The sequence below is a fragment of the Geospiza fortis genome, unplaced genomic scaffold, assembly GCF_000277835.1.
Source record: "Geospiza fortis unplaced genomic scaffold, GeoFor_1.0 scaffold408, whole genome shotgun sequence".
Classification (NCBI taxonomy): domain Eukaryota; kingdom Metazoa; phylum Chordata; class Aves; order Passeriformes; family Thraupidae; genus Geospiza; species Geospiza fortis.
In genome coordinates, this window is record NW_005054330.1 from 6,122,364 (window position 1) to 6,133,841 (window position 11,478).

The 11,478-nt window shown below is 45.6% G+C and overlaps 1 protein-coding gene across 2 annotated transcripts; it reads left to right on the forward strand.

The window, feature by feature from the left end:
• Positions 1-1,061: 1,061 nt before the first annotated feature.
• On the forward strand, positions 1,062-8,994 carry SIRT4 (sirtuin 4). 2 transcript variants are annotated; one of them, XM_014307232.2, is made up of 6 exons: positions 1,062-1,105; positions 3,333-3,838; positions 4,458-4,752; positions 5,866-6,069; positions 6,511-6,684; positions 8,879-8,994. In XM_014307232.2, exons 2-4 carry the CDS (start codon positions 3,339-3,341, stop codon positions 6,016-6,018), a joined length of 948 nt encoding a protein of 315 aa, XP_014162707.1. In that variant the 5' UTR covers positions 1,062-1,105; positions 3,333-3,338; the 3' UTR covers positions 6,019-6,069; positions 6,511-6,684; positions 8,879-8,994. The 2 variants fall into 2 exon arrangements, with proteins under 2 accessions (XP_014162707.1, XP_030913265.1); XM_031057405.1 differs by lacking the exon at positions 8,879-8,994 and having other exon boundaries at positions 6,511-7,267.
• Positions 8,995-11,478: the final 2,484 nt, after the last annotated feature.

Here is an 11,478-nt window from a genome sequence, read left to right on the forward strand (position 1 = left end):
GGGGGCGCTCTCGAGGAGCACCGGGGAGAAACGGCGTCTGCCGGGTGTCACCAAAGCAAAGTCATCACCCAACGGTTTAAAACACGTTTAAACTCCTAAAGTATAAATCACTGAAAGTCGTTTAGACTCACGACACTGCCAAAAAGAAGGTTGCACTCCACACCCAAACCCAGGGGCAGAGGTGACAGGCAGGGGGGCACTGCAGGATGCTCTTCTTCCTTGTGATCACAGAATTACACACTGCGACACAGATGCTCAGGCTCACCTGGTTTTTGAAATAACTGTAAGAGACAAAAAAAAAAAAAAGGATTAAAACTTTCTGCAATGTTTTGGACTTTTTAGCAAGAGCTCTTTGGTGAATGCATTTAAAAAGCAGTCCAAATCTTTAGAAAGGGCCCATTGTCTGTAAGACTGCTGGGCATCCAATGCACCAGGCTGCTACCATACAGCAGTCTGGCCTTCCTCATATTATTTGTTCCTCAGAAATATAAGCCTCATTTGAAGAAAAACAAAGCAAGCAAACACAAAACCAAAACAAAACAAAAAAGAAGAGAAAAAAACCAACAAAGCACCAGAACACAAACTCCTTATTGCCAGGCAAACTAAACAAATCATCAGGTGATTATTGAGACTGAAACCTGCACCAAGCAGGGAGGCAAAAGATGGGTTCCTGCCAAGGTCAGAGTCAGCAGCAGACAGGTTGGCACTGCCTTAATTCCCAAGCTAGAGAAGTCTTTAACAGCCCTCAGTGGACTTTTCTTCAGTAATTTATTTAGTCACATTTTAAGTCTAAAACATGTTTATAATGACAAGCATCTACAATGCACTTTATTAAAGCTATCGCATGCATTTGTATCAAATGAATTCGGATTTTAACCTCACGCGTTTCCCCGAGAGCTGCTACGAAGCCCTCAGCGTTCTCAAACTGTCTCAGGTGTTTGGATGTTGGGAACACCTTTCGCTCCCCCTCTGACTCATGGGAATTGTAGTCTCTGTGCTTAGGGCTTATTTCTCCCCGTGAACTACATTTCCCAGAGGGCTCCCGTTCCGCCCTTCCGGCAGGCCAGCCCCGTCCTTCCGCGGCCGGGCGGCAGCACCATGACAGGTGAGTTGTCAGCGTTATTCACGCCCCGCTCTTCTCTCGTTAGCCGGGTTCGGTTCGGCTGCCACCCCGTCCCCGCCGGTGTCACAGCACAAGGGACACGTAGGGGTTCCTATGGCGCGGGGGTCGCTTTGGATTGCTGGCCTGTAGCCGTTTGTAGGATCCTGTTTCTCTTCTACCTTAACCTTGCTTGTTCTTTTCCTGTGGAGCATCTTGGGTGTGTGCTAAAAACAAACTCTAGTCTCAGATCTCCGTAGGTACGTTTAAGGAGTTTCACTAGTTATGTAAAGTAGTTTTGTGGTTTGGGTTTTTGTTTGTTTGTTTGTTTTTTCTGAATCTCAGCACTTCCATTTTAAAAGCAGCTTTGTATTTGACAAGAAACATTCCATCCTTTAACATTTTCTCTTCCATAGTCCTTACCTGGTTCACAGCAGCTTTCAAATGTATCTAAATGTATCTGTAATTTTTGCTTTCTCTCTCTTGTGGGCCAACCCCTATTACATTTCTATTTCATTTCACCTCTGAACATTTCCTTCTGAGAGATCTTTTGATGATAAGGGGCAGGAATGAAGAGTTTTCATCAGTTAAAGCAATTTAATTACCATCAAGCTGGCTTAACAGCCTTTGGGGAGCATCATGACACAAGTTACTCTCAAAGCAAATTAGTTTATTGGAAGCCTTTGTCCCTTCTAAAGAATTCATATGGGAAATTAAACCTCTTTAGAGGGAATGCCCAACACGACTCCTGCTAAACAGCAAAACAAAGCAAAAATCATTGCAAACAGAATCACTGCTTAGATATAAAAAGCAGTTCAGACTATGGAGTCTGTCCAATCTTCACCTGCATTTCAACTGATGATGACAAAAAGCCTTGAGAGCTGAATACTAACTGAGCCAAATCTACCCTTTGCCACTAGCAACAATTTAGCATCACAGTGCTTGGAGCTGAACACCTCAACTTCAGCTGTATCTCAGCCCTCAGTTACCCACCAGTACTAGATCTTGCAGTAAATGGAGCAATATTTAAATACATCTGAAGTTCAGGTGTTCAGGAGATCATCCCCTTTTATCAGTAAATAAAGTTCTTCCTCGGTCCTCCACATCTTGTACAAGCCCCCCTGTTTAGGGAGATTTAAGGAGGCAGAAATACCAGACAGTCAATTCTCAGGACTGTTGCTCTCCAAGCTTTTTGTACACTGTTTGCAAAACCATAGTAAGGCCTAGAAAGAGTAGTTTTAAAACAGTGAAATGGAGAAAGAACTGCAGACTGCTCAAAAGCACAAACAAAATCAAAGTCCAAACCCATGCACTCGTGTCTCAACAGGTCCTGCACACAATTCCAGGCTACTTAGCAAAGCCATCCACCCTGCCTTCCCCAGCAGGGCACGGCATTCCTCCCTTAAAGCAGGGTGTCCCTCCCATTCCTACCTGCCAGGCAGTTCCTTCCGCCCCAAGCACTTTGGATGATCCCTTCTGTCTCAGAAAGCCCCTGTGTCTGCTGGAGAAGCAAAGCAGTGCCCATCCAGCTGCCCACTGACTCTGGGAGGTGGCACCCACAGAAGAGGAGGTGCCAGAGACATTTAGTGCCCTAATCATCTTCAGTCCCATTTCAAGGCCTGTTCTGCACCAGGCCTTTGTAAAAAACAAAAAACAAAAAAAACAACCAAAACATGCCACACAGGAGTAACTCCAGTCAAGGCCTTTGTTGGGGGAAAAAAAAACATTTTGAGGTTGTTTTTCTCTCCCTTCCTACAACATGTGTTAAGGATAGGGTAAATATAAAAGACTGATTTGGAGCAGGCAGAATGTTAAAAGTGCAGAACAAGGGTCTCTTCTGGGGAGGAACCAGCCAGTGCCTCTGGGGTGAGGTGCTTGGCCTTCCTGCCATTTCCTCTGGCCTGCTGCACATACCTGGGAAAGACTTCACATGCACAGGTCTTTCTGGGCTCTTTACAAGCCCTCTTAGGCAGCCATCCTTCACACCAGGGTAGAATAGCAGGAACCCTGCAAGTCAGAGTTGTTAACTTTGTGCTCAGTGTTCCCGTCTTCCAAAACAACATACTTGGATAGTGGGCTTTAGTTCATGTTTCCAAAATAATTTGTTTCTTTACTAAAAAGAGAGCAAAGAATACTTAACAGCATAATTTCCCACAGAATCACAAGCAAATGGCATTAAAGACATGCTTTTTGCTTTCTGTTACCTGCCATGTGTTCTGTTCTTGCCTTTTAGCTGAACATGTTCTCTGCCAGGAAGTGGTGTGGCATTTTCAGAGCTGTCAGACTGCATCATTGCAGATCCCGTTCTGTATCCAGAGCCTCTCCAAACCTGACTTTCGTGCCAGCCTGTCTTCCCCCAGATCCTGCAGAAGTGGAGGAGCTGCAGCGCTTTGTTTCTAACTCCAAGAGGCTGTTTGTAATGACTGGAGCTGGAATCTCCACGGAGTCAGGGATCCCCGATTACCGCTCTGAGGGCGTGGGGCTCTATGCCAGGACAGACAGACGGCCCGTCCAGCACGCCGAGTTCGTCCGCAGCGCCAGCGCCCGGCAGCGCTACTGGGCAAGGAACTTCGTGGGCTGGCCCCAGTTCTCCTCCCACCAGCCAAACAAGGCACACCTGGTGCTGAGGGACTGGGAGAAGCTGGGCAAGCTGCACTGGCTGGTGACCCAGAATGTGGATGCCCTTCACACCAAAGCTGGGAGCCAGCGCATGACGGAGCTGCATGGCTGCACACACAGGTACAGCTGCTGGCACTGGGGGCTGTCAGTGCTGACTGACACAGCTGCAGTGTCAGCTGCTGAGAAAGGAGGCAAAATGTCCACGCTGAAATCCTGGAGATGACAGGCACAAAGGTGGTATTGGGCTGGGCTGGAGAAAAGGATCACAACCCAGTGCTGTCCACAGCACAGTATTTAAGAAATATGACCACCACTTGATTTTGTGGAGAATTAGTTGGATCCATTTCCCCTTTCCTTGGTACAGCAAATATCTTCTTAGTAACAAGAACAAGGGGATCATGAGGATACAAGGATTATCCACCTTAAGCAGAGCGGATAGGGCCAGAATTGCATGGGATATGTGTACTGGAGAAGGGCCATCACAGCCTGTCTGGGATCACCTGAAATTTCTAGATGAAAAAGCACAGCATGAACTGAGAGAGAGGATGCATGGCGGGGTTGAAAGCACTTCCTCTAGAGCCTTCTTACACAGCAACAGAGTAGAAAGACATCTCCTTGACCTGTACTATTTGGTAAATAAATGTGGAAAATCATGACAAGCTTCCTAAGGAACAAGTTAGAGACTCCAGATCTTCAGCTGACATGAAACTCTCCATTAAGACTTTACTCTGAATTTCAGGGTTTTCTGCTTGGCCTGTGGAGACCGAATCCTGCGTTCTGAGCTCCAGGAGCACTTTGAAGCTCTGAATCCCACTTGGAAAGCTGAAGCCTTTGGGGTGGCTCCAGATGGGGATGTCTTCCTGACGGATGAGCAGGTGCGCAATTTCCAAGTCCCAGCCTGCCATAAGTGTGGTGGGATCCTGAAGCCTGATGTGACCTTCTTTGGAGACACAGTGAGCCAGGAAAAAGTCAGTTTTGTACACCAGCGCCTGGCAGAATCAGACTCCATGGTGATAGCAGGATCCTCTATGCAGGTAAGTAGGTCTGCCTCCCAAACTGCATTCGTGCTTCTCTGCTACTCTGCCTGCAATGATCCTTGGTCCCACAGCTTATGGACTACAAATGGCTTGTGGGTCAGACCAGCATTTGCAGGGCTTCTTTGTATTTTATTTTTACTGTGTTTGGAATCTGGCTTTATGGGTGACCTGTTTGGGCTTCCCTGTCACTCTTTGCTGGTCTACTTCATGCTGCTGTAAATACCTTCATTCAGACCTCTCTCTGCTGCCTCCTCCATCAGGTCACAATTGTCCATAAAGGCAAGATACCTGATAAAATTCATTCCTCACACGTTTTTACCTGAAATTTTTAGCCTTTAGTAGCTTTTTAGACCTCATGGCACACTGTGTAAAATACCAGGTTTTAGGACCTCTCATTCTTTATAAAATTCTCAATAAGAGAGCTGAAATATCTCTGCTGCTTGGGATTGTCCTTTGTATCACAATGTTGTCTCCACTAGCCTCTTATCTATAAGGTAAGGTAGCTAAACAACAGGGGCTTCTAAACCCATAGAAGCTTTTGTAATGGTGTTTATGTAAGATAATTTTTTTCCAGGAACAAGTTCTATTACATAAAAAAAACCTTGCTCTTAACACCTCCCAGAAGGAGATAAAACCAAGGCTGCCTGATTGTGATTCTCTTGGCTTCAGGATACTGGATACAAATTCCTTAATCTTGCACTTCTTAAGCTTATAATCCTCTGTACAGGAATGATTGAAATGCCTTAGGTTTGTTCTTGTACTACCTTAGCTGGGCCATGCAGGAACCATCAAAGTGCAGCATTTAAGTACCTGTGATAACTAATAAAAACTGCTGCAGTGATTTACTAAAAGACAAGGACATTTCCCTTCAATCTGCTCTGAAGATTCAGTTTCTATGAAACTACAAATCCTTCATTGACAGAGATTAAAAGCTGTTCTATTCTGTGCACTCCTGAATGAAGACATTTCCTACCTGAGCTCAGTGCAGCTGCCTAACACAGCATGTTTGTACATCCCTTTTCCCATTGCCAATGGCAGCTATTTTATTCCTTTCTGTAACTCTTCTTTTGCCTAAGCTGCCTGTAATTTTGTTTTCTGGTACTCCTGCAGGTGTACTCTGGTTACAGGTTTGCTCTTGCTGCCCGGGAGAAGAAGCTGCCAATTGCAGTCCTTAACATTGGGCCCACCAGGTTGGATCACTTTGCATCCTTAAAGCTGAATTCCCGCTGTGGAGAGCTGCTGCCTTTGATTGTCTGCACATGACCCAACCAGCTGAGCTTTAGTAGCTAGCAGGATTTAAGTTATTTTTACAAGGTGAGTGAGTACCTTTCCTGCTCAGTCACCTTTCAGGGTAGGAATATGGATTCCTGGCAAATGCTGAGACTGAGAAAATGTTCCCTCACTGCACCAAAAGGTGGCTGTAAATTTTAATCTGTAATTGGTCTGCTCTGATGGGCCATGATACTGTTTCCCATGATCATAAACAAAAAACATACTAAGTGCTAGCACTCCCAGAGAATTGGGTAGGAGTATCCAGAAGACTCAGTAGTGTAGAATTCCAATCCATTTGTTACTATCAGGAAGCTACAGGGGATCACCTGTAGTTCCACAGAACCTGATCACAACCATTGCCTTTGCAACTGACAATTCAAAAGCTGTTCCTGATTGAATTGCCCCAGCTAATCCTAATCAAACACTGCTGTTTAAAATAATCCATTCAGTCGATAAAGGAGCTTCTTTCTTCCTCTCCTGCAGGACTCATCTCAGAAAGGGGAAAACTCCAATCCAAGAGGCAGCTGTGGGATGCAGTGCACGGCAGCTGAGGACACCAGGAGAGGGCAGCAAGCCCCACACGTGTCAGCCTCACCAGTGCTCTCCACTGAAACCATCTCCACGTATCAGGAAACAGAATGAGGATGAAAAAAAAAAGTACTTTTCTGCCTTACCTTGCCTTTAAACAGTGCCTTCTCATTCACTGGGACAGGATAATTTTGTACCATGTCTGAGGACAAAAAACCTTTTTTATAATTGTCTCCAGAGGAGAAGGGGGGGACAGGGATTTTGAGCAGGTAATTTGAGGCTGTAGCACAGGAGGGCGATGTGGGACACTGCTGGGGATCCAGTGTCACTGGTGAGATACTGTAGAGTGTGCAAAGAGGAAAAGGAGGCAAGAGGAACTGCAATGGTCACTTAAAAAAGGTTCAAAATAGAAACTGAACAAGAACACTGCTCTTGTAACAGATTATTTGGAAGCACAGGCTATAAGGCTGCTGTCTTCCAGCAAGGAGGGGAAGTCAGCATTTCTCTCAACTGTTAGTTGAGAAATTAAACTGCTTCCTATCTGACCCCTTTAAAAATTAAACATTGTTGAGAAGCCAGAGGAGTTACTTGAAGCTAATCTGACCAGCACTACTTCCAGTGAGGCCACTACATTTTCCAGAATGCATTTTTTGAAGAGGTTATTTAATTAATGAAGAGCTAAGGAATCAATTAAAATTGTTTAGAAGATTGAGACTATTTGCATTGTTTTTTCTCCCTCCCATGATTTATTTAAGTACATTCTCAATAGCCAGTTTAGATTTTTTTTTCCATTGCAAAAATGCAGGTTGTAATTACTAGCAGCTGATGAATTAAGAGAGAAATACAATTAAATCTGTACAATAGGTGTCCCTTGGGAGGTAATCTCTGTTGAAAAGTGCAATTTCCACACTCCTAACAAGAGATCCATCACTACTGGGTAGTAATTTTTTGTTGATCCTCAGGATGGTATTTTAAGCTGTATCAAACTGTCCACAGAGTAAAATACAGAACCTGGCACAAACTAGAACACTAACTTTTTGACCTGACCTTCTTCATGAAACTACCACTCCCCCCTTCTAGCTCTGAGGGATTGAATTGTTGGGGTTTTCCAAGTGCCCCCTCCTACTTCAAGTAACATATCCTGGACTAATATTTTGACAAGAACTGTAACAAGCAGTTGGAAACAAGGATGCCACAGTCATCTGCTAAAAGGTCAAATAGCAAAGCAAGGACAGCTGACCACAGGATGCAAAGTTCATTTTTGCTTTGTTGTTGATTCAAATCCATGCCAGGAGCGAGCAAATAAAGCAGAGAATCTAAGGCATACATAAGGCATCCAATTTCTGCAGAAGGCAGAGGGCATTAAGATGCCTAACACATTTCAAGTTTTGGCTGTATTGGGTTAGAGGAGAGACAGCTTCACTTTGAAGCCAAGAAAGAACAGTTCAGGACTCCCACCTGCATTCTGCTCATGTTGAATGGTGACTCCACTTTCCAATGACTCAGGTTTCTGCTGCTTGGCAGAAACTCACAGATCTCTCTCCATCTCTAGCAGTCCTGTCACAGTACAGCTGTCCCACCAACCAAAGCTGTTGCAGAAATCATGCCTAAAGCAATCTCTCCGCATACACCATGTTCTCATGTAGGGGCTTTCCCTGCAAGAAGAGACACTGATGCCTCCTTAGCAGAGGAGCTGGGGCTGAGTTTCTCACTATCCACATCATCTTTTCCCCCTCCATGAACCTTACACAACATTGCTGTGTCAAAACCAGAGGCTGCAGGTTCAGTGCCAGTAGAGCCAGCATTTTGAAGTGTAGGAGCATTGGCAAGCAGTCTAAAACAGATCTTGGAATGAGTTCTGTGACAGGTAACTAAAGCTCTCACATCTACCCCTGCTTGCTCTCCTGTTCTGCTCCTGAGCCTGTGGGAGAGGAGTCAGGGTGTCCCTTCAGCATCACTCTCAGATGAGTCATTACCCCAATTGTACTTTTAAGCCACCAGGACAATGACTCAGAATAAATGAAAGTAACAGTAAATTTCCTGTGCATGGTTTATTACTATATGATAATGAGCATATGTACAACAACTATATGAGGCTGAGATGAAGAAGTTCCTTCTTTTTTCTGCTAAGTTGATCCAGCACTACTAAAATTGACCTCTTTTAGAACAGGATCAGAGCACTTCAGTTCTTAACATATTCCTGAAGACACCATTAAGTTTGCTCACATGAGAAATTCCTGAGAGAGCCTAAAATTCCTACACCAAAAGCCATGACATGAAATTAGCTGAATCAACAGCTTTTGCTCTTCTCTTTTTCTTACAGCTGTTCTTCCTGAAGCTTGGATAGAGGAGCTGAGAGTACCTTATAATGGATTTTTCTTCTGCTCCCCTGAAAGTGGGGTTGGAGTTACCCAAAGCAAATAAAAGTTACTTCCTATTTGGCAAATCTTGTCATTGTTTCTGGGGAAATTCTCAGAGCCATCTGTAATTGAGTCCAGCAGTGTGAGGAAGGTATTTCACATGCTGAGCTCCAGTGAGGGCAGCACAGAATGCAACGGCCCAGAGGGTTTGGTGCCTGTGGTGTAAGTGCAGCCTCCCACATCTTACAGTCAGATTGCTCCTACTGACACATCTGCTTGTTCATCACTTCTGGAAAATGACCCAAAACCCTGGGCGTGCAGAACTTGGGAGGTTCAGTGGAGTGAAGGTGACTAAATCCACCATCTAGAGTGTGCTTCTTCCCCTGTGACTGCCTTGGATGTTGCCCTTTCCCAACCTTTGCAGCAGACAGGGAAACAGCAGAGTCAAGCCAGATGGGCTTTAAAACCACTGTTCCAGACTGTTCCTGCAATTCTGTGTGCAGCTCCCTGCCATCTCCCTTCCCAAGGAAAGGTACCCCAGTGTACTTCTTCCCTTCTGCACCACTAACCAGACAATGGCAGAGAAAAAAAGAAGCTGAGCCTGAAGAGGATGAGCAACAGTGCGAGTGTCTGGAATTGGTCTCCAGGCCCAAACAGAAACTGGCACAGGATCATTACCATCAGCAGAACTGTTTGCTCTCTGCACGTCTCACCTCAGCTGGAGCACTCTTTTTCATCTGTGCAATGCCCATGTAGTTAGGAGTAATTCAGCTCTCCCTGCAGAGAGTGAAAAATCTTGGCACAGAGAACAACAATAGAGAAAAGATAAGAGACTGAGGCTTCACTTCTGCAGTGAGCCCAGGGAGCTGCTCTCCCTCCAGCATCCCATGCACCAGCTGTGGTGCTGTGTAGGGTCTCAGAGCTCCCCTTGCTGAGCACAGGGATACCTGGCATTCCAGGCAACCCCTTTCTGCTTTGGAACAGAAGTAGAGACCAGCATGGTAGATCTTCACACATTCCTTGTACTCCCCTACGCTGGCAGTTCAAGCAGTCACCAGCCCTGCTCTTACTCTTCCCACAACGTTCCTCAAAGCCCTAATGAGCAGCTCTGCACAACCCCTTCAGCCTCCCCACCTGTGCTGTTCATTAGGGCCTGACACTCTGCATTATGTGGGAAGGCTCCCCATGGATGGGGAATGTTTGGGTTTAATGGAGGGTTTTTCACACCACCAAAGCAGCATGGAAATGAGAAGCGTGATCAAGGGACCAAATATAAGTGCAGGCTTATAAAATCTGTATGGAATAAGACAGATACGGAATCAATTTGAGCCTTTATCTGTCTATGGGGTTTATCTACAGAATGCTAGCATGCTCCAAATGCTGAATGCCAGGAGTAGATATACTGCTCACCTCAAATCTAGAGTTCCTGTTACAGGCAAAATTCATACTGAGTTTCTGAAATGCTTCCAATGCACCCCAGCAATCTTCCCTACTTGTGATAATACAGCTCAAAAGTGCAGTGTTCCTTCCAGATAGTGATGATATTTTACTTTTTTTCTCTACAATGAGGTTTATCACAAGGGGATTTTAGTAACATTTACTTAGGAGCTTTACTGTTCTACAAACAATAATTTCAGAGAATCTAAGCTAGTGAGCGAGTACAAGAGACCTCATCTTGCTCTTGCAGCCCTAAGAATGATTCATTTTGGCCATATGACAGGATCGCATCCAGGATCCTCAAGATTTCTGTGGAGGACTCCAAGCACTCAGTGTTTCCAGAAAATTCACATACACAAACACCTGAGGAAAAATAAACAACGAATACTGGTACAAAACCAGGCCTAAATCTACCATAAAATGGAATATCTGGCTGTGACACACTCCCTTCCCCTTTTCAAGGAAAAGAAGAACTGAATGCAATTCACTATCCTTTCTCAATATCATTCTAATGCTCTCAAAGATACATTTACTTTCAGAAGGAAGGCATTGCAAGTACCTTCCAATAACATTACCAAGCCAGCTTCTTCCTTCTCCACTTGTTTCTCATTTCAGAGCACTCTCAGATCCTTGGGGTCTGCTCCACGTTTGGTTACAGTTCACTCTGATGATGAACCTTCCTCATGCCCTGCCAGCAAGCAGGGGGTGTGTGTAGACCCTGTCCCTGTGGGAGTTCACCCACACCTCCAAAAACATCTGCCAGCAAAACCCGTACCAAGGGTGGGGGGCAGCTTTGGCACAGGACCTTGGCAGGGCTGGGAAAGTGGGGCAGATAATGTCCCTCAGAGGGGCTCCCTCCCTTCCAGGCTGACATTACCTCCTTCTCTGCAGCTCCTGACTGGGAACAGGGGAAGGGCTCCTCAGGGTAAGCACACAGAGATCCTCAAGAGAAAGGAGCACCAAAGGGCTCAAGACCCTCACGCAGCGATGCCCCGGGGACGAGGGACAGCTGTGCTGTGGCTAACGCGTGGGCAGCCGGAGGCGAGGGCGGCTGAGGGAAGGCTTGAAGGGCGCCCGCCAGAGTCCCGGGAGAGTGAGGGCGGTCGTGAGGGAGAGGGAGAAGGGC

What these genes read in the sequence shown, in the direction of transcription:
- SIRT4 (XM_014307232.2), top strand. Translation starts at nt 3,339, where the DNA reads ATGTTCTCTGCCAGGAAGTGGTGTGGCATTTTCAGAGCTGTCAGACTG. An exon ending in CTGCATGGCTGCACACACAG is followed by an intron (nt 3,839 to 4,457) that starts GTACAGCTGCTG and finishes TCTGAATTTCAG; the next exon opens with GGTTTTCTGCTTGGCCTGTG. An exon ending in TAGCAGGATCCTCTATGCAG is followed by an intron (nt 4,753 to 5,865) that starts GTAAGTAGGTCT and finishes GTACTCCTGCAG; the next exon opens with GTGTACTCTGGTTACAGGTT.